This window comes from Sinohyriopsis cumingii, chromosome 10 (assembly GCF_028554795.1).
Source record: "Sinohyriopsis cumingii isolate HCF-2022 chromosome 10, ASM2855479v2, whole genome shotgun sequence".
NCBI classification, from domain to species: domain Eukaryota; kingdom Metazoa; phylum Mollusca; class Bivalvia; order Unionida; family Unionidae; genus Sinohyriopsis; species Sinohyriopsis cumingii.
This window is the reverse complement of record NC_142970.1, coordinates 34,167,892-34,191,833: the sequence shown is the minus strand read 5'-3', so window position 1 is coordinate 34,191,833 and position 23,942 is coordinate 34,167,892. Positions and strand designations below refer to the sequence as shown.

The 23,942-nt window shown below is 35.6% G+C and overlaps 2 protein-coding genes across 9 annotated transcripts in view; one reads left to right on the top strand and one right to left on the bottom strand.

Annotated features, from left to right (window-relative positions):
- Nucleotides 1–23,942, top strand: part of LOC149789856 (transcription initiation factor TFIID subunit 5-like) — a 227,465-nt gene that overhangs the window by 6,523 nt on the left and 197,000 nt on the right. The gene's annotated exons all lie outside the window — the stretch shown is intronic.
- Nucleotides 839–23,865, bottom strand: LOC149789857 (uncharacterized). Of its 7 annotated transcripts, none has more exons than XR_016423741.1 (8): nucleotides 22,222–23,865; nucleotides 21,247–21,390; nucleotides 19,157–19,784; nucleotides 12,456–12,822; nucleotides 11,668–11,969; nucleotides 10,479–10,636; nucleotides 9,532–9,731; nucleotides 839–7,078 (listed from the first exon to the last, which is right to left on the bottom strand). XR_016423741.1 is itself a non-coding variant. In XM_089971842.1 (8 exons), the coding sequence occupies exons 5-8, from the start codon at nucleotides 11,744–11,746 to the stop codon at nucleotides 7,050–7,052; spliced, it is 348 nt and encodes a 115-aa protein (XP_089827968.1). In that variant the 5' UTR covers nucleotides 11,747–11,969; nucleotides 12,456–12,822; nucleotides 19,157–19,784; nucleotides 21,247–21,390; nucleotides 22,222–23,865; the 3' UTR covers nucleotides 839–7,049. The 7 variants fall into 7 exon arrangements, 2 of the variants coding, with proteins under 2 accessions (XP_089827968.1, XP_089827969.1); XM_089971842.1 differs by having other exon boundaries at nucleotides 9,650–9,731; XR_016423742.1 differs by lacking the exons at nucleotides 839–7,078; nucleotides 9,532–9,731; nucleotides 11,668–11,969 and having other exon boundaries at nucleotides 9,744–10,636; nucleotides 22,699–23,865.

Here is a 23,942-nt window from a genome sequence, read left to right as displayed (position 1 = left end):
GATAAATTACATCTGATATGTCAAGCATGACAAAGATGTAAAATTAAGGGAATTATAGAGCAACTTTCCTTCCCGGCTACTTAAAATCAAAAGAAATCACTCCCGTGGAGTTTGTAACACTTTTTGGTCATGTATTCTAAACGTCTGTCAAATATTTTGATGCATGATTTAAATTGAAATTTTGCATAAAAACCGTTTATAAAAAAATAAATGAGAGAAGTATGGTGTGTTGCCATTTAATGATGAAAATGTTTAAAAAATAATATAAAATTAAAGAGATTTGATGCACAAGAGTTATTGGAAAAAGGACCATCAACCAATAATATTAATGATTTATAGTAACAATGTCCGTGTGTGTGTGTGTGTGTGTGTGTGTGTGTGTGTGTATTTTTTTCTTCTCTTCTTGGTACGTTTTTGAGAGCTTTGGTGCAAATATATATAATATTGGGGTGTTCTTGGAGAGTCTTGGGGTGTCCCGGGTTGTTTAGAGAGACCTGGAGAATTACTATTAATTGCTTCGCTAGAGGTCGCTCTCGTGAATATACCGGGTTTATTTTTAAACAAGGGAGCTGCTTTGCGTTGCTGTGAAATTCATGAAATCTAAATACTTGCCATATGAAATGTAACTTTCATCACATACAGTTGCACACTTAGAGATGCTCAACATATGATATTGAAATTTATACCACCGCTGTGCAATTCAAAATATACGCTGTAAAATGTCGGCATGGGCTGGGCAATATAACATTAAACCACCACTATAATTCAACATATAAAGTCTAAAATCTTGATCTAGAAAATGGAACTTTAAGGACATGCAATTTGATACAACACGAGATTTTGGATTTCTCGAGATACGACATTGAAATTTAAACTGTAACTTTCATTGGACCAGCTTCTGCCCACTAATGGCGACTCATAGTTAATGCGTCCGCGTACCGATCGACTAGTGGAAACTACTTCATGTTCGAGTCTCAAAAAATGCGATAGACAGTTCGTCTTGCATTCGGCGACAGATGCTATTATAATTGGAGGGGAGCTCATACGGGCATTTGATGACGAGATATGCTTGTACGGGTAATTCTAAAATTATCCAAAAAAATAATTCCAGGTGTAACTCGATTGGCACCCTCGATGCTCAAAGGCACCCAGGGTTCACTTAGAGGTGGTTTTATGACAATCCCGATCGCGCTTAGCGAGCCAGCCTTGACAACCCTCCTAATCTCTAAAAATTTCGTTTCGCACTTAGCGATTCACCAGGGGTAATTTCTACGTAACAATTACCCAATATGAGATATATTCGACGTCATTCAACTTGCTCGTTAGGTACTCCATTTTGCTATTTTTTAAATTTTTATTCTGGTTCAGATTTATTCTTATTTTTTTTTCCTGTCAGGTTTATTATTTTTTGTTCTTGTCAGATTATATTCTGACTCAGATTTATTTTTTTCCCATCTATCGAGATTTTTCTACTTTATCGATTACATCATCAACAATCTTACTACGAAGTTTGTTGAGACAATAATAACACACGATCAAATATTGTACATAGTTTAGTTTTTCTATCTTGACAATTATTCCATCCATTATATTCATTTGTGTGATTTAATTTGAGTAGAGACCAGTCATGATCCCACATACAAACTTATCGTCAGAACTTCATTTCTAATCGGGGCCCCGAGTGGCCGAGTGGTCTAAAGCGCTCTTCGTTATGGATCACTGCCATCTCACCTCTGTCTGCGGCGGTTCGAGTCTAGGATTCAGCCAATGTGGGTATGTGAGAAAGCTTGCCAGTAGCTTCTCGTGGGTCGGTGGTTCTTTCCGGGGTTTTCCCGGGTTCTTCCTCCACCATTAATACTGGCCGCCATGTATAGCCTATCGTGTGCTGAAAAATGGCATTAAACCCCACAACAACAACAACAACATCATTTCTAATCAAGTAAGTGTCCGGCCTGGTCAGTAAGTCTAAAAGGTATCCGTGACAACAGCGGATTATGACATAGTATACTGGATTAACGGGTACTAAAACAATTAAAAGTCCAGGAGGTACCTTAGGGGTGAATGTGTATAGAATATATCCTTGCTGTGCTTGTATTTTTCAAGATCTACTTGATAACTTCCATTGATTGCATCACATACAAGATTAACTGTGAGCGATGGTGTAATATTGACAACACCTTGTGATATATGACGACCAATGTCATCTGGATCATTCTTATATTTGAGCATACTGTATACTCCTCAATGATATGTTTCAGTTGGGTCTGCAACAAACACACTTGTTCGTACCTTTAATGTTGCGCTGCAACATCAAATTGAGAGTCAATCGATTGGTTCATTATATAATTTAAGTAAGTGGTAGTTTAGCGACTAATTCAAGACACCAATAATAAAACAAACCGAGTTGTTTTTTTTCTTTCGGGTTTCACCACGAATGGCTCCTCGTTGTTTTGATCCATTACTACTAACATAGATCCAGAGGATCCACTAACCGGATATGATGCAGTGCACATGTGGTAGATGCTGTAAATATTGTAACGCCGAGTACTGAGAATCTGTATATGCCAGTAACCCCAGTGCGATGTTTAATGGATTTATTGAGTGGTTCCCTTAATGCTGATCCAGATGCTACTATATATACGACATCATCGGTAAATGTTTTTATTTCAGAGATCTTAATGTTGATGACTATTGGAATTCCAAAAACATACATTAATAGCTCTACTTGTATTTCTACAAAAATGTTTAAACACTTGTACGTGAGTAGAAAATTCAGATCTAAATGTGGTCAATCCATCACTGATTGTCATTAACGAGGCCATTATCAGGATATTGCTACTGTTGACATATTTCTTCGTTGCAGCATCATCGCTTGATTCTGGTTCTCCAAGACCAGTAATTTTATTATTAGCCCTATTGAGAGAACCAGTCATTGTATCACTGGCAGATAGTAAACGATAATTGATCTCGGTTCTGATTGTGGCATTGTTATTGTCTACGTATCTTTTTGTTGCCAACTCATCGTCTGATTTTGATTCTCTCACATTGATAATTGTATTTTTACACATATTGAGATCACCATACATAATATTTCCAATTCTTCTTATTCAACCAGTTTTTAATTTTATCGTTTTTAGCAAAAGTCACTAAGTTATCTTCGGTTGCATCTGGAACTCACATAATAATATGTCAACGGGATATTACATGTCTTTAATCGTCTTTGTTGATCCTGAAAAACGACAACTTCATTTTGGTCCACATCTGCAAGATGCAAAAGATCAGCGAGCTCATCCTTGACCTGGTCAGGGGTTGCATATTTAGATAATTCATGATGAATTTTGGGACTGAGGCATGATCTTCCGATAATATCTACCATTGTACATTCACTAAGGCCTGTTTAAAACAACGGTGGGTGGCTATACCGTCTGGTGGTATAATTGTCGAGTACAGGAAGTACTTCATGGCTATATATTGGCGGATCAATTATTGTCTGTGTTGGTAATGTTGAATACCAGATTACAGTGTTTTGCACTCCGCTGACATATTTTAAAAATTCTATCGGCGGGGCTATCCCGTACAAATCAAAATAAATAACTCCACATGGATCAATCGCGTATGCAACCCGATGCGTACCTGGACCCGATCTTCCATCGCGATTAATGATACCGGTTTCAAGACGGTTTGGTTGTTCTGGTAATTGATTACATATAAAAACATCTCTGATGTTTAATATTTTAGCAGCATAAAGTAAATCAAAATTGGACATAGGAAGTATCATCGAAATGTACTGGGCAGTCTTAGACCTTTCCCCGTGGATTAGCCGTACCATGAAAGAGGGGTTCCTGGCAGTCTTAGACCATTCCCTGCGGATGGACCTTTTCGGGGGGAAGTTCTTAGTCCGTGTTCTGTTGCTTTCTTTAATGCCATCCTCCTAGTGGCAGTTCCAACAGCATCAAGTGCAGCTGCTTTGGCAACAGATGGGGCTGCAGCAGCTATCAACGCTGGTATAGCTGAAAGAAGTGGAAATATACCACTCATCATGATTGTGTCTTTAATGGCACCCACAGAAAGATTAAGTCTAACACCAGTATTTGATCATTTGGCGTCACTGAATGCTTGAGTTGATGATCAGTCAGCGATAGTTTATTTCAACTACCTTTGATCTGTTCTGATTTCAGTAATATTTTTATTCCACAGTTCCTTTCTGACACTGACTGCAGCTTTTTAATCTGACCAGAAGTCAGACTGACACTAACATGATGATATGACATTATAATATCACAGACGAGTTAATTATATGTTTTCTACTGGGGCATCAATGACTCTTATTTGTCCACCAACAACTTTAAGCAACATTGTTTTATCTGAGAGTATAACAGCGATTGCTCTGTAACCACCAGTGGGCAGTTGGGCTACATGAATTCGAAAACGTTTATCAACGACTGTTCCAAGTGTTCTAGTGAATAATAATAGATCGGATATAATGTTGTGAAATCCCGCTGAGTTATCTGCATAGCAGAATCAACATTCTAATCACGCCCCATAAATGTCATCAACCTATGATAAGCATGTGCAACATGATTATTATACAAATTTAGCAAGACTTCTTCATCAGGTTATTGATGTCCATTTATCCTAAAAGAAACTATACTAACCCCAAGCGTGTAAAACACCATTGGATTTCGTTCCCGCGAATCTACTCTGGCATTTTCCTGAAACACAATGAACATATGTCGTAGTGCTGACACCCCCTGCTGTGATGATATATGCCATGTGAATAAACCAGCAGCATTGCCTTGAATACCATGAGAATGTTGATTTACCACCTTGGTCCATGAAAGACAGCAACCATTGTTCTTCAGTCAGCGATGGAGTCATTACTGGAATCCACAACAAAAGTTTTGTTAGTATTTCTTTACCTGCATCAACGGCAGCAGCATGCCATATTGCATCATTGTCACTGGCTTTTCTAACAAGTGCCCTGGTGTGTTTAGCACCAAATATAACTTTTTGTAACATTTCTACAGAATCCAAATATATGTGATAGTTGAATCAGGCATGACAAATTTTCTTCACCATTTAACATTGATTGACGTGATGCGAATCCTAAGTTGAAATTTTCATTCATTGATGCAACTTCAGTTCTGGCTGCATTTAATCTTATGCTGCTGCTTTCTGGTTGATCAATGGTATCCTTTACAAACATCATCAATGGACCAGCTGACCTCAATCATCAGAATATCTTGCCAGACCCAGTATCGCTGTAGCAATATCAAATACATGTTTAAACATCTTTATTATATTTGTGATTTTCTAACATGAAGACCACTTCCTGCTATTAGACTAGCAGTTATATGTTTTTTCTTTTTATGATAAGGGTACACCAGCCAGCTAGTTTTTTACTGATGGCTTGATTTATTATTTTACTAACATTTGCAGGCACTTCTGTGCTGGGTAATTTTACTGGATGAAGTTGGACTGCTGGCGGCGATCTGTGTATTAGTCGTACTAGTATGTTCTTGATTGTCGAGAATGCTTTACTAGCAACATCACCAATACTTTTATCACGAACAATATCAGTAGCTTTTATTGATAACTGTTTTGCAATTGGTATTACAAAGTGAACTGGGTACAACTAACGCGTAACGAATGAGCACAAGGTTCTACAGGTCTTTCACAGGGAAACCACACAGTTCTTAAGGATGTCAGAACACTTTACCAGCTGAAGATATATACATGCAAAAGTCAAATATTTAAACTAATATAAATCTAATCGTATAACCTGGTCACATTACCCCTAGTTTTTGAAATCTTAGTGAAATCAGCAAGCTTTTTCAAAAAAGATGCGATTCAACTTGCCATAAAATATGATCTTTCTGACGAAACTGGAAATAAGAAATATTTTGGTTCAGTATTTGAAAAATGTATTGGATAAAAGTGCTTTGGTTTTGATCACTGAGTCTGTATCAGACTCTGGCATAAAAATGAAGGAATTATAATTAAAATACAAGATGGAGTTGGGGTTGAGGAAGCTGCAACTTCAGAAAGATAAAGAAAAAAAACCAAACAAATGCAAATGCAGTTGCAATTGGAAAAAGAAAACAAATGAAATTGGAGAAAGAAAAAGAACAAATATTACAAAAGAACAAATAAAGTTATAATTTGAGAAAGAGGAGGGAGAGTGAGAGAGTAACAGGAAAGAGAGAAAGAAAAACATGCATTTACAAGTGGAAGAAAGAGAGAAAGACAAATGCAGTTACAAAAAGAACATGCATTTACAAACAGAAGAAAGAAAGAAAAACATGTAAATGCAGTTACAAGAAAAACATGCAAATACAGTTACAAGAAAAATAGATATGGAAGAGAGGGAATATCAATGTAAAATGAAAGAAATGGAACTATCAAGTGAAAAGTCCATTCACACTTCAAATCCAAATTTAAGTTTTGACCTGCAAAGAATATTAGAGTAGTGCCCCTTTCAGAGAAAAAGAAGTAGACAAATATTTTCCTCATTTTGAAAAAGTTGCAGAAATTTTGAAGTGGCCAATGTGTACTCACTGGTAAAGCAAGTGATATTTACAATTCACTGTCAGTTCACCAAAATGGTAACTATGATGTGGTTAAAGAATGCATCCTAGAGGGTTATGAGTTAGTCCCTGAAGCTTATCGGCAAAAATTCAGAAGGTATAGAAAAGAAGCTTTACAAACACATGTCGAATTTGCTTGAGAAAAAGACCAGTTATTTGATAGATGGTGCTTAGCCAAGAAAGGTGAAAGAGATTATGAAAGTCTCAAACAACTTGTATTACTTGAAGAGTTCAAGAACTGTGTCCATAGTGAAATTAGGTCTTACCTTGACGAGCATCAGATTGAAACCTTGGAAAATGCTGCTTGAGCTGCTGATGAGTATTCTTTAACTCACAAAGTTCTTTTTGTAAATAAGACTTCTACTCAACAGTTTTCTGGCAGAAAAGTATTTCAGCCTAATACAAGCCCTTCTAAAATTCAAACTGGCACAACTTCTAAAAATCAAACTTAAGAAGCTTGATTCAAGATCCACGTCTCTTCCTACATGTACCTATTGCAAGAAAAAGGACATGTTATTTCTTATTGATACAAATTGTAAAATAGGCACCAGAATCAAGACAGCCCTACTCCAAATGTTCTTATTTCTAAGAGGTCTAAGAGGTCATGTATTGAAACCATTACATTTGTTGGGTCTAAAAAACCCCAGTTTGATTATATTATTGAGAATTACGAACCATTCATATCGAAGGGTTCTATATCACTTTTTGGGTGATTCGGCCAGTCCTATCCCTATTAAAATTTTAAGGGACACATGAGCTTCTCACTCTTTTATTGTCAAATACTTTGCTTTGTTTCTGAGAAGTCTTCTTCTAAAAAGAGTGTTCTTATTCAGGGAGTAGAGTTCAGCTTTGTGTAAATTGTGTAAATTTGTCATCAGACTTAGTCTCAGGACATGTGACAGTCGGAAGTCTGTTTTACCCATTGAGGGCATTCATTTATTACTAGGCAACAACCTAGCTGGTTGTGGTTAATCCACTTGTAACTGACAAGGATTGCTTGGATCATAAAGTTGATCCAATTGAAAAAGAATTCCGATTTATTCCAAGCTCGTGCAGTTATCAGAGCTATGGCAAAGAAAGCTCTTGAGAATGATGTTGATGAGGAAAGTATTCCTTTAGCTAACACATGTATTGGTCAGGCCTTTGATAAGGTCACTTTCACTCCTTGTTTGGATCAACCAGAAGGTATTGATCAAAGTGATCCTCGTTTAACAACTCATTCTCTTTATTCTAATCAGGGTGATAAACAACAATAACTTGTCGTCAAACAGGAAAAAGAGCCTGAGATCTCCTGTTTGGTCATTAGTGAACTGAAGGTACTGAAGTTCCTGTTATTTCATTAAAAATGGAATTCTTATGAGACAATGCAACCTCCCAAGGTACCTGCTGATGAGGAATGGTCAGTGAACTATCAAAGTGTAGTTCCAGAACCTTACAGACAGAAAATACTTAGTTTGGCCCATGAAACTCCATTGGCTGGTCATTTAGGGATCAATAAAACTTATCACAAGATCTTAACTCACTTCTATTGACCAAATATCAAAAGTGATGTTGGTAAATACTGTAGATCTTGTCATACCTGTCAAATGGTAGGAAAACCAAATCAGAAAATTCCCATGGCTCGTCTTCAACCTATTCCTGCCTTTGATGAACCATTTAGTAGAATTATGGTAGATTGTGTTGGTCCCTTACCTAAGACCAAGTCAGGTAACCAATAACCTGTTGACCATTGTGTGCATCAACAAGGTTGCCAGAGGCAATTCCCTTAAGGAATATAAAATCTAAAACAATAGTAAAAGCTTTGATAATGTTTTTTACTCAATTTGGCCTTCCCAAGTCTGTACAGTCTGATCAAGACTCAAATTTCATGTCTGGAATTTTTCAGCAAGTTATGTATGAATTAGGCATTCAACAATTAAAATTTTCTGCCTATCACCCTGCGAGCCAAGGGACATTAGAAAGATTCCATCAGAATTTGAAAAATATGATTCAGTCATATTGTTTTGATGTGGGTAAAGATTGGGATGAAGGCATTCATTTACTATTTTTACTGTTAGGGAATCAGTTGAAGAATCTTTAGGTGTCAGTCCCTCTGAACTGGTTTTTTGGACACACTTTGTGTGGCCCATTTAAGTTATTGAAAGAGAAACTTCTTTCCAATGAAGATTCCGAAATTAATCTTCTTGATTATGTTTACAATTTTAAGTATAAGTTGTCAAAGGCTTGTCTGCACTCTGCTCAATCCAAAATGAAGTTAAGATATGATAAAAACTCGAAGGAAAGGAGCTTTCAGCCTGGTCCTGGATCTCTTGCCCATGCCACAAAATCCTCTTCAGGCCAAGTATTATGGTTCCTACACAGTTGACAGGAAAATAAATGATTTAAATTACATCATAAATACTCCTGGGAGGTGTAAACAAAAACAACTCTGTCATATAAACATGCTAAAAGAGTATATTGAAAGAGCAAGGTTAAATGTGCAATTAATTTAGTTGTACCTGTCCCACTCAGTGAAAATGTAAGTGAAGGAATATCATCAGATTCTACTGATATTGGAGTGAAAAATCTTCGGAATTCAGAAATTATGAAAGATCTAGACCAGAAACTTTCACATTTGCAAAAGCAAGAAAGAAATGAACTTAAACAATTATTTTTTAAATATGAGCACTTATTTCCAGATGTTCCTACAAGAGCCAAAATTTTCCATGACAGTGAAATTGTAAATTCCAAACCTGTCAAACAACACCAGTACAGGATGAACCCTCTCAAACAGGAATACTTAAAAAAAAATAATTCAATATTTGCAGGAGAATTATGTTATAGAGCCCAAGAAAAATGACTGGAATTCACCATACATACTTGTTACAAAACCAGATAAAACTTTCCGTATGTGTACTGATTTATAGGAGGGTGAATAATGTGACAGAAACATTCATTCCCTTACCAATCACTTGGATCCAATATATACCTTTCTTCACTGACTGAAACTTGTGAACTTGCTATCTATCACTGTTTATGTTATTTTGAATTATGCTGTATCATAAAATTGTTGTATCCCAAACCTGACACAGAAGTAGGACAAGCTGGACACAAACAACGACTCTGAGCTAACCAAACAGTACACCTACATCTCGAATCAGGTATCTAAAAATGAATGAAACGAGAAAATTAGTCACAGTAAATGTCATGAAAATAAACTACACTATATATATTTATTACAAACACATGTAAGATTGAATACGAAAAACCAGAATGCATTTCTATGAAAAAGTAGCATTTGTTTATTCCGTCTTATGTTACATAAACAGTCCAGCCTTTGATATTATTGTGCAGTTGTCAACTATACACAGATTACGTTCAAAGATTGCCAAATATATTGTATGAATTACCCACCACCCCCAGTCTCCCCATATCGCACAGGATGGGAAGTGATACCAAAGATTCTGAGCTGGGATAGATATGATACACCTTCCCATCTTTGAGGTCAATCCTACGGATCATACTTTGAATGTATGCCACTAGCTCCACTCTGTTATTTAGGAAACAATGACTGACCAATAAGTTCTCACTGCGAGGAATTACTTTTTTATTCTACAGACAACAGTCGTAGAAATAGTTGATGTGGTCTGAATAGATTGTTATTTATTTGTCTTTTTTGTTGTTGTTCTTGTGCCAAGAACTTTGTGGCAAACAAAATGTATGATTTTGTTCTGTAAATTACTGTCGCCAAACATGCAATGCATATTCCATTATCACAGTAGCTGAAGATCTTCCGATTGATACAATACAGTAAGTGAAGTATAACAAATATATCATCCTACTCTCCTACTCAAGCTCAAATAAGTCATTCAGAAATGCCATATCAAATGATTCGTAATCAACAATATCAACCGGCAGTATTAGTTGATTAATATATGTAATCACAGATGGAAACATCACTTCAGCAAAGTGGATGGATGGGTTCATGCTGAATCCAAGAAGTGGTTCTCTGGATGCCCCTGATGCGAACTTGAGAATTCCCAAAATAGTGACCTGTCCCTGTCTTCCACCTGAAAAGAAAGTAATAGGAAAGTAAGTAATGATGTTCGCACATGACTTAATATTTGCATTCTATTACTATAACATAATATTTCAATTCTTGTTATTAGTGTAAAGACCTATTTACTAATACCCCTATCTTTCATTGTAAAGGTAAAATGAGCATAACAATATACAAATTATTGGCATAAATGTGTTAGGCATTTGAAGTTTCAGTGTTCTTAACAGATTTATTCATGGTGTGTGACTATTATCTGGGGCCCCCAAGTGGCCAAGTGGTCTAAAGCGCTCTCCATTACAGATCACTGCTGCCATCTCACCTCCATCTGCGTAGGTTCGAGTCTAGGATTCAGCCAGTGTGGGTACATGTATATGAGAAAGCTTGCCAGTAGCTTCTTGTGGGTCGGTGGTTCTCCCCGGGTTCTTCCTCCACCATTAATACTGGCCACCATGCATAGCCTATCATGTGCTGAAAAATGGCATGAAACCCCATAACAACAACAACAACAACTATTATCAGAGTCATATAATTCTGCTGATACATATTATAATAGTCTTGTTTTAACTTTAAATATTGGACACCACTGAGGTGCTATTAAAGTTATAAGTAATAAATATGTATTCAAATCAACTTGTGAGACTTATTATATACGTCTCATTCATGTCATTTATACTGCCATTATTTTTTGTTCAGGATTTGTCTTTCAAATTAGGGAAATTACAAACATATGAAGAATAAAGAAGGAATGTTTAATTTATAACAAAGTAGATTTTGTATTTGACGTTGAAATTCAAGTGAGACACTGGGATAGTCTCCTTCGTGAACTGGGCTGCACGCTATGTTCGGTAATTGGCAGTCTGAGATTTTTGCTGCTTGTGCTTATGCACTGCCTCTGCAATTATCATCTGTTCAAAGTCTGTAGCTCTATTAAGAGACTTCGCTTGGTGGGGTGATCATGTGTGAGATCTTCCCAAGACTCGGGGTTAATGCTGAAACGTTTCAACGGTCACTTCATGAGATCTCTGAAATGTTTCTTCTTACCATCCTGAGCTTGATTTCCCTCCTTCAGCTCGCAGTATAACATGGTGTAAGAGAAACAGATTTCCATGGGTAACAACATATTTTGAATTCTGCAAGTGTGATCTGAAGACCTATAAACTGAAATTTAGGCTCTTCTCTGTCTATGGTTCACCTCCCCTGTTTTCCATCCTCTGCACATATGCATGGAGAGTTGATGTCAATGCCATCAGTATATCGTCTTCATTAATGGTGGTATCTTTTTCTTTTAGACCAAAAAACCATCCTGACACATCCACATGTCTTTCAACATGAGCTATAAGTGCCTTAAAAAAAAAATGTTTAAAACCAGACTTTATTATAACTGTCCTCATCGAGCAAAATGGAAATTTATGCTGTGTGAAATGATCTAACTGGTCATTTTCATTAGTTTTTATTCCTATCAAACATCAAGCTAGTAGTAAACAATATTTCATTCTCATACTAATACTGGCCGCCATGTATAGCCTATCGTCTTCTGAAAAATGACGTTAAACCCTACAACAACAACAACAACAACTTATACTAATGGTCAGTCTGTAAAGAATCGTTTTAATGATCAGATGTCTGATGTTACAACAGCGTTGTGGAAATCAAAAGCAAGGGATTATTTATTTTGAAGATTAGTGATTGGTGTTAGCTTTGCCCTGAATAGCATGTCTTTGAGGTTTTTTTGGTCTCCAGTAGGCTACTACAGGTTTGTTAGGGAGGATTAACTTTAGTGCGTCTGACAATTCCATAATGGGCCAGTGTTTCCCAACAATTATACCTACTTTGGGGTTGTCTGGATGGTAGGTCAGGATATTATTCTATCAGCTTTTTCCTTCTTTCCATATTTTAGTAGGTCATCGTGGTTTGTTTGTTTAGCCGTATGGGTTGCTTCTGTAATCAGGTCTTTGTTGTAGCCTTGGTAAATTAAATGTTACATAGCTCTTCAGACCATTTTAGGAATGTTTCATCATCGGAGAAAATTCTGCATATCCTCAGTGCCTGGCTATATGGGATGTTCCTAATGCAGTGTTTTGGATGACAGCTGCTTGGGAGGAGATACTGGTGTTTGTCGGTTGGTTTTGAGTAGATGTCTGTATGCAGTTTGTTAATGCCAGTCACTAATCAAGACCACCTTAGTCAATCTGGCCCCTGTGGCAATAAGAGGTGCAAAAACTGTCAACATATGATAGAGACCAGAACATTTTCTAGCACAGTGACCAGAGAAAAATTAAACATACATGGTCCAAACAAAACATGCAAAACAGAGAATGTGATTTATCTCATCATATGTAAGATTTGTAGCCTTCAGTATGTTGGAGAAACTGAAAAACTACACAAAAGGATCAACCTTCATAGATCTGATTGGATGACAAAGAAGCTGTACAGAAGCCAGGTCACATAACACTTCTCCCTTGGCCACACTTTCAGTGATATAACACTTACTGCAACTGCTCACAACCCCAACTGGAGTTCCCAAACCAGGAAAGAAAAGAAATCTTAGTGGATATGCCACCTTAGAACATTAAAACTATGCAGTTTAAACTAAGAATAGAAAAACACAGCCATGCACAAATAATATTATTTTTCGCAGCTGACACATTTTCTTTTAAATAATTCTCTAAATTTGCCTAATAGCCTATAATGACTACTATAACAATGAAATATCCGGGATATAATTTGCATATACATAAATTTACATAAAATAACATGTTGTTATGGCTCATCGACTTCTAGGTCAATAAAAATATTTTCCAGTATCTGCAACTAGTTGAAACATAATAAAGTTAAAGGTTTAATTCCTGTAGAAACAGCCATGTAAAGTTTTGCAAACATAACCATTTTTTCTGTTTTATTTGTTTGTCTTGTCTGTTTTTTGTATTTGCCTTCGAAAAAGACTCATTAAAGAGTCAAACATGCTCAGGCTAGTTAGATACTAGTTTCGCACTGTTCGTTGTCAGTTTATTGCATTTATCTTTATCAATCCCTGACACACATGATCCTTTGCTGGATCCAGTGCACTTGAAAGGATTGTTATGCGCCATACGATTTGACTTCTTTATATATATATATATATATATATATATATATATATATATATATATATATATATATATATATATATATATATACATGATCCTTTGCTGGATCCAGTGCACTTGAAAGGATTGTTATGCGCCATATGATCTGACTTCTTTATATATATATATATATATATAATAATAATGAGGACTTTGTATAGTGCCTAATCTTTAGAAGCTCTAAGCGCTTTACAACATTAGATAACACCTATAACATAAGAAACATACATAATGATATGATTACAGAAAACAAACACCATGAAATTAGAAAACATAAAAAACATGCTGAAAATATTTAAGGTAGGAAACATTTGTCATGTTTACCCCGACCCAGAGTAGCCCAGTTTGAAACATGTATAATCAAGGCAATTCTGACGGGTCATTGTTTGATGTCGAACATTGCCGAAGGCTAGCACTAATCCATTACGTAAGATTGTTGTGGCTAGAATCGAAGGACCGGACATTGGAGTTGCAAAGTCACAGACAGCCAATTATCACCTAGGTGTCGAAATGTTTCCAAGATCAAAAGAAATTGCCTGAAGAAGTGGGAGTGTCCTGACTTCTTTCCCCTGCAAACAGACAGACAGGTTGAACTGGCCGCTAAGACGATTGGACAGGGGCACAGCGCCACCCAATCAGAATCGAGATGGGGGGAGACCTTGATTTGGGTAGAATGATATCCCTGCGTTTTCCGGCAAAAGTTAGTTCGCTGAGAGAAATTACCCCGAGAAGAGGTTAGCGTAACTCCGAATAGCCATTCGTTATTGGCGGGAAAATCTTAGAGTGGGAAGGTCTAAGTACAGAAAGCTTCAAAAGGTCAGTAGATATTTGTTCGGTCTTTGTGGAATGCGACTGCATTTTAATTGTAGGTCGTATGTATACTTTATTAGTACTAGAATCGTAGTACGAAGAATTACTTTGTTTTGTTAATATGTTTGCATATTTTGAAGAAATGAGTTGATATTTGTAAAGAATCATATAGCTTGCCAGCCGTCGTAAGAGTTAATATTGTAATTTACTATATGGGTATTTTATAGTAGACTAACACATATGTTCATATGATTATAGATTTTGCCATTGTTGAATATTTGTAATGTACAGACATGCGTCTGATTTTGTCAGATTGTAGTACGATGAGATTAAATATATATGTGTATATACTGACGTGACGCAATGTATTGATGTCTGTATAACAATTCGCTGATACTGTGTTATTACGCCATTGTTTACCCTGCAAGAAGTGTGTGGGAATTTCGATGTGTATGCATGCGTGGCCGAAACAGTGACAGCTATCTGATGGTTAATTGTCGTTATAGTGTGAGGTGAGGTTCGATAAAACATTTGTTAACGCCTTGTGGTTTTTCACAGGAAGCTTTGAGGGACAGACCAGTTAAAGTTTGGTCCCGTTGTCTCGGATAGAGAGACGGAGGAAAGGAAGGAAGGAGAAGAGGTGAAGTTGAAGTCTGGGAGCAGAATTGGAGGAGGAGATAATAGAGAGGGAAAGGAGAAGAAAGGAGAAGTTGAAGTCTGGGAGCGGAGTTGGAGGAGGAGATAGAGAGGGAAACAGAGACAAAGGAGGAGTTAGAGGAACAGAAAGAAGGAAGAATCAGCGGGAAGAAATAGATGAGTAGATGCAAGGACAGGGGGAAAATCGAACTCACACTGTAAATCACGGGATGAATTAGGCTGTCACTTGGTCGAGGGAAAGACGAGTGATTGGAAGTTATCGTTTTTAAATTATCACATTTATTAAATTGTTATTGATTGAATTTCATCTTCGTGTTCTCTATAATTTAACCGTTGGCATTGCTGACTGGGGGCTCAGAGCTGTAAATCTACATCATCACTAATTTAACTTTCTAACATAATGAGCCAGGGTGGAACTTTCAATTTAATTTAATTAAATTATATTGGGAGAACCCCACCCCAATACGACAGAACGCCACAACATTATTATGTCTTTAAGTTTGTTCTGTATATATATATATATATATATATATATATATATATATATATATATATATATATTATATTGCAGTTGCAAAAACAAAGAAGCAAATAACAGTAATAGCCATAGTATCGATTCGTACAAAAGGAAATAAGCATCCTTTTATGATATATACTTCTTATATAGAAACTCCATGCACGAGGAATAAAGTCCTTTGCATCTATTATCATTATACTCTTAAAATTTCAATTTAAAGCTATGTATAAAACAACAGAAAAAGATTGCTTAGTAAATCATCCTATAACATATTCACAAAACTCATAAGGTTTTCTTGGGATCTTAAAGCTAAGACTGTAAAGACATGGTCATTGCTGCAGTTATTAATTTAGTCACAACTGTCATTATAAAAGCTGTAAGCTAGTTCATAAAATTACAAACATTGTTGAACATACAGCTTTCCTATTGCTGGAGGTAATGATACTTTCTGTATCACATGCTGTATGTAGATCCAATATTGTGTCAAATATTACAATGCTTCAGTATATCTATCTTAATCTTAAAAAAATAAAACTATTCTTTTTCATTCTATTTAGAATAAAGTGTACTTGAATGGAGTACAAGTATGTCACGCACTGTGTTGGGTTAAGTCTAATGGCAATAAAATGAGGTTACATCATTTACAGCAACACAAGAGCACCTTTGGGCAAAATAGCACACATCGGTTGGAGAAACAAAAACAAACAAACAACAAAAAACTGTTTCCCATCATCAAGGCTAATTATGGTATTGTTTTGTATATTTTATTTAATTTAATTGTTTGTTTGTTAGTTTAAAAAAAATTTATCCATCACATGCCATTGTAATTTAACTTTATTTACTGGATTTGACATTTTCCAGAAATTTAGTTAAGTTCTGATAAACCTGACTGTTTTTCGTAAACAACTAATAATAGAAACTTTGTATCTAATTGGTGACCTAGTTCCTGACTTTGATTCAGAATCGGTAAGAGGTGAAGTAAACATTTTAAAAATATTTATTATATTCTTTCTAAGAGTAAAATTCATAAAGTGAAATCGAGGCCATACTGGGAGTATGTGATGTTAGGCATGAATAAAGCTAAAACATGACCATGTGCCCCTTATCTAGGCATCTTTTTTTGCATCTTACTTAGACTTAATACTGATGTTTTTTGAGAAAGAATAGTCATTACTTGCCTTAACACTGGAGATGTCAAGGTGTTTTATGATGTGACCAGATTTTTGGGCTTTTTATTTTGTATTCTTCAAATTATTTGGATTCCAAGAGCTTACATTTCCCTGGAAATACTTGTGCTCTAAATTAATTCTTGGACAAGGACAGTTACTGAAATTTACATAGAATTCAAACACTGGAATATTATTTTCTGTTATTCAACAAAGAACTGTTGATACATCAGTACAGCACTAATCACAGCATACATCATCGCCTTCCATTTTTGATTTCACTGGGATTCTAACTCAGTTTCATTAGGACTTTTTTTTTACTAGGACTTTGATTTTTTAATTCTTGGATTATTTCTGGATTTGATTCATGGAACCATAAGTTCTTTATCTCATTTTTACCTTGTTTTTCTAGGGAAATAAATTATTTGTTAAAATTTACAAAGCTGGTTGTCTTCACTCTTTTCTTGTTACTGTTTAAAAGAGCCTAAACATGTAACAATATTAAATACTGTGAACTAAAATGAAATGACACACATTATGTTTCCATGTATGTATGTATGGATGCATATATGTCTGATATGTATGTTTGTATGTCCTACAATGTAAGACAAAGCATGTTATTTTTGTTTTAGTGCTATTCTTACTACCCAAATAATGAGCTTGTATAGCGTGTTCTGATGTCGGTTGACATCGGAACAAGTAATCATAGTTTCAGGAATATCTCACACACCTGGCAGCCCATATCAACACTATTCCAATAATTGATATCTAATTAATATACTTACTGTGCTGTTTTTATCCTGGTGGAAATCAAAATCTGACACTAGCACATGGATACATTTTCATGTTCCGTTGACATACATTTGAATTAGTTGAAATGTGACGGTAGTTGAGGTATGCCGAAGTATGTTCAAGTATGTTCATTTGGGGGATATGTTTCTTGAATGAAACAAAATTGTTGCTTACAGTTCTAACAGGCATAATATATTTTTTATTCATTTCATTAAAGAATAATATTTCAACTTAACCCGATTTCAGTATTCCCTACCTTCATCGCTTTCCAGCCAAACGAAATGTAGGCCAACAAAACTTGAAAGCATGTCCATTTCTTTTGTGAGAATTGGAATTTATTAGAGAAAAGACATAAGAGTAAGCAAAGTCTGACTAAAATATTATGACTTTACTTTGTAGAAGAGCATCGTTATTTTAGGTGCCAGACGTGTGAGATATTTCTGAAAATTTTACTTTCATTACCATGTTAGTCAACATTAAAACACACTACATAGTAGTCCTACAATGTAAGACATATCACATGTTGGTTTTGTTTAAGTGCCATGTCTTACTATCCAAATAACGGCCTTGTATAGCGTGTTCCAATGTCGTTGACCTCGGAATGAGTAATCAAAGTTTCAGGAACATCTCACACACTTGGCAGCCTATATGAACACTCTTCCACTAATTTATGTGTAATTAATATTCTTACTGTGCTGTCTTTATCCTGTTGGAATGAAAATATGATACTAGCAAATGGACACATTTTCACATTCCGTTGACATACATTTGAATTTGTGAATTTGTTGCAATGCGATGTGTTCTTGAATGAAACGAACCATTGCTTACAGTTTCAATAGGCATAATATAATTTTATTCGTTTCGTTAAAGAATAATATTTCAACGTAACCCGATTTCGGCATTCCCGGCTTTCATCGCTTTCCAGCCAACTGAAATGTAGGCCAAAGAAACCTGAAAAAATGTCCATTTCTTTTGTGAGGATTTGAATATATTAGGGAAAAGACATCTGAGTAAGTAAAGTCTGACTAAAACAATTATGACTTTACTTTGTAGAAAAGCGTCGTTATTTTAGTTGTCAGTTGTGTGAAATATTCCTGAAAATTTGACTTTCGTAATGATGTTAGTCAACATAAAACGCAATACACAGTGCTGTTTGTTAGGCTGTAAGACCCTGACGCCCAAAACATTAGTATCAGGATCAAGGTCTTACCTGTAGGACTAACTACACAGCAGCGTTAGTTAGGCAGTAAGACGCTGACACCCAAAACAAAAACATCAGCGTCAAGGTCTTACATGTAGGACTAACTACAAAACAGCGTTAGTTAGGCAGTAAGACCCTGACGCCCAAAACAAAAATATCAGCGTCAAGGTCTTACATGTAGGGCTAGTATGTATGTATGTATGTATGTATGTATGTATGTAGTCACAGAGAGAGAGAGAGACAGAGAGAGAGATGTACTCACATGATTACTGAGATGATCCAACTTTCTTGCAAACATAGACCAGTGTAATTTGGTTCAGATAAACAAATAAATAAGCTGAGAAGTTAAGTCCTTATCAGAAAGATGAATTGTTCTTTCTAATTTATTACTGTGCAAAGAATGTCATTAATTGGTTTTACTTCAGAGTAAGAATGATTTGTACATGTACACATTTGAGTAAAATGTGAACATGTACAAATCACTCTTACTTTAACATGTAGATCCGTCATGTACACAGCTGAGCAAAATGTGTACATGCAAAGATTCCTATTGATTTAATATGTATACAGATCTGTCACGCACAAAATGTGTACATGTACTAATTCATGTTACTCTGATGTTGTATTCTGTCGGCTGCTATTGGTCATCGTATATTCAAGCACTTGGTTGTCACTTTCCGCCATAGCCACTTGAACCGGAACTTGTGAAGTTTGTTCTGTTGTCAAATCTTTATTATCGGAGGTGGGTAGTTTTGCACATTGTAAAGTTCTTCAATTTTGGAGTTACTTATCTAGCTGGTAGTTCACAATCCCATAATGCCTCAATAGTCATGATTGGTTTTCAGGTCTCACTGGACAGTTTTTCTGGTGAATTTTCATCCAACAATGACCTATTACAGAAAAATGAGAATAATTTTACACTGAAGATACAAAAAAGAAACTTAAATGATTTTTGTACAAAGCATACATATGAGATTTTGACTGCAGCAATCAGGTTAATTCCTGTTGCAACTGGTGGTTTTTATACTGAACCAACACTGCCACCAACCCCTAAATTTTATATTCATTTTTGACAGGAAACAGCTATTTTGAATATTTTCCTGTGATAAGGCAGCTAAAAGAATCAGTATGTGCCTTATGCATGAATAAGTTCACTAGTACTATAACAAATTAGCATACTTTTCATCACCCCCTCAACCATCTAGATTTTTAGATATTTACCTCTGTAGCAGACACACGTAAGTACATAAGCCAAGCTGGCTGCTCATTTGTTGCCCTAGTTACACATTTGATCTCCAATGCTTGTCTAACTGTGACAGGCAGTCACCAACATGCCAACCCATTTCCAAGCCTAACTCAAAGTAAATCTAAACCACATTACAGATTGAGCTTATGTGTGAATTTATAAATGCTAGGCTTGTGATAATTAGGTTCATGCCTTCTACCTTAAAAAATTAGGGGGGTGGGTGTCAAAATACAAAACTATCCAGTGAGACCTTAAGAATTCAAATAGCAGTCTGATTAAGGGAAAATCTTCTTATTTTCAAAACTTTGGCCAATTCTAAATAAAATGCAACCTTAAGAAGTGTAAAATTCAAAATTGTTTGTTTCCTATGATTTAATGAATTTATCAATGACCAAAAGCTATCAAATAGAGCAACAGCTATGAGACAGCTTCATACTTCATGGATTAATTTCCCCTCTGAAACATACAATTTCCTTATAATATGTCAGTTTCATCATTTTTCATAGCTAATACACCCTGTGTTGTTATTGCCTGTTGATATCAGAAATATCAGAGAGCACAAATAATACAACTCTTCATGCAATCTGAAATAGTAGTGAATAAAAGATGTAAAAGAAGCCAAGCTAAATTTCTTGTAAAATAACTGCAGAATGTACATGTACATGCTAAGTACTTGAAAGATTAATAACGATGCACTGCATATATAAACTGACCAGAACTCTCACTGACTTCATCAAGAAGGTCAAATCAATTCTAGAATAGTGAAATCCAAGGTAGACTGTATGGGAGGCAATTTATCAGGTAACATAAAATATATGGACCATTCTTTGTAACCTGATCCACATCAGTTGGGGAAACTTAAACAATGAAATTTTATAGCCAGATTCATCCGATCTGTTGATAAAACAACATGCATGGATAATGTATTTTAAGAACATTGGCCGGCACATAATGTTGTTGAAGTTGCTGCTATTTAGAAGTTTGTTTTGCTAGTGATTGTCACCTGCATATAATCGAATCTAAAGCAAATAGAAAATCATGCAAAGTAAAAAAGGGGAGGAGAAAAAACACAATGTAAAAAGGGACATCCATTTAACATAACTCACAAAAAGCTTCAATGAACCTGGTGCAGATATATTCGTTCCTGTGAAAGCTCCATAACAATTGGTGTGTCTAACTCCCAATAAATATTTGACGTCTTGCTATTAGCAATATCACTTTGGCAGGTGTGCTCCCATACACCCTGAGGCCTACAAAAAAATAAAACCATGAACTTCTTAACATAGGTCATTATAACTTAAATATCTGTATATAAGATGAAATATATGTACTGAAACATTACATCATGAGTAGATATGGATGTAGGAGCATTAAATTAAAGCAAACATCATAAAGTTAGGAAAGTATGCTAAGTATTACTGAAAATATTGATAAACTGAATAAGTATGTGAAATACTTCAATTAAACCACCCTGCATGAAACTTATAAGGCTTTTGTTGTTCATTAGGAGAATGAATCAGAAACAATGGCTGGTAACATTAAAACTGTTAACTCCCTTCTTCTACTATGATTAAGTGCCATCAGATCTATATGAAGTGTGTGTTTGGAATACCTAACTATGTCAGATTCAAGATATGGAGGAAATGATTAATGGCACAGTGAATCACATTTGACAAGACTGAAAAAATGACACCGGTTTTTAAGGTCTCACTGGACAGTTTTTCTGGTGAATTTTCATCCAACATTGACCTATTGCAGAAAAATGAGAATAATTTTACACTGAAGATACAATTAAAAACAAACTAATGATTTTTGTAGAAAGCATACATATGAGATTTTGACTGCAGCAATCAGGTTAATTCCTGATGCAAATGGTGGTTTTTATACTGAACCAACACTGCCACCAACCCCTAAATTTAACATTAATTTTTTACAGGAAATAGATATTTTGAATATTTTCCTGTGATACAGCAGCTAAAAGAATCAGTATGTGCCTTATGCATGAATAAAGTTCACTAGTGCTATAACAAATTAGCAAACTTTTCATCACCCCTTAACCATCTAGATTTTTAGATATTTACCTCTGTAGCAGACACACGTAAATACCGGTGTTACAAAACACCAAATCCACCCAAATACACTCAAATCCACCCAAATCGCATTTTGTCTGTCGTCTCATCTCTAAATTGCAACGGTACCTCCCCTACCCCCATTTAAAAAAAAAATTAAAACAAATCTTTTTCCACAAATCAAATTATTTTTTTATTGTGCAGTTTTACACAGTTATATTGGGTTAGGTCTATTTAGACTGACAAGAAACCTATAAATTGGTATCATATTTGTCAAATTCGGTGGTTGTTTAAGATTGATATGACTTATTTGCCAGTATGAAAGACGTTCGTATAGGCAGGCATGAAGACGTACTTAATAAGATACATACACATATTATATACTGTTGTATAGTTTTAATTATGTGCTTTAATTCTTCACTGTTCTATTTAAATACAAAATCAGAGCCACATGTTCAACAAAATATCTATTCTAAGGTCACACTCAACCTTTCAACAACACGGATTGATATAATCTTCAACGGCTATAGGTCGTGTAATCTGGAGAAAGAAAAAAAAATTGGTTATTAAAATGTCAAAAACGTTTTGAAAAGTACGAAGAGAAAAGCAATTTTTTTTGTTATGAATCAAGCACATTCATAACAATGTACGACGAAATCTTCAAGAAAACGGGGCACGTGTACTGGTCCGTAAAACAATAATCCAAATCATTTTAGAAAAAATGGAATAATATTTGCCTCAGATGATATGGAATTTCATTCAAAATGTCAGAATTTGGAACCCTATTTAAAACAATTTCCAGTTTTCAAATCATATTGGCAAAGATTCCTGTTGGGCAAAATAAACACTTATGTTTTCCGCCCATTACGCGAAGGAGTAATCAGTGCACCATGGACTAATAATAACAGCGAGTCCATGAACCATAAGTTAAAAGCAGCAGTTAATTGGGACAGAAACAAATTCCCAGAACTTATTGAAGAGATCGGAACTATTATGAAAAACCAAATTCTGTTTCTCAGATGTGCTGTTTATAGCAAAGGAGACTGGCGTCTAGCACCTTCAATGGAAAAGCATGTTATTCCACAACTAATATGGCATGTTATGCCACAAATGGAGAAAGACAGGCATATACACAAATTCATGCTGGCAAAACCACCACCAACAACAAAATCTAGATATATCAGTGCCAGCAACATAGATTTTAAGTGTCCCAAGGCTTCCGAAAATGTTGGGAAAAAGCCAGGCCAGCGGAAACGGCCAGCATCAGAACGGACTAAAAAATATTATAAATGACCAAAGAAATGTACTTACAGATTATTCTTTTTCACCATCATAATATTGAATCAATATAACATTTTCTGTATGACAATAAAATATTTGCAACATTTGTTTTTGGTCATTATTATATATTTTATAGGTCATTTATATGGAATACTTTTAGGGGCAATCGCTACATCTTGTAGTGTTTGGCCGGGCGATGGAGCGATGAAGTGATGCGATGGAGCGATTTGTCATTTATTTATTAATTGAGTGGAGATTAAGGTCGAAAGGTTGCACTAGGGTGTGGATTTGGTGTGGAGTTGGGTGTTTCGTAACACCCCGTAAAATACATAAGCCAAGTCGGCTGCTCATTTGCAGCCCGAGTTACGCATTGATCTCCGCTGCTCGTCGAACTGTGACAGGCAGTCGCCAACAAGCCAACCCATTTCCAAGCCAACTCAAGTAAATCTAAA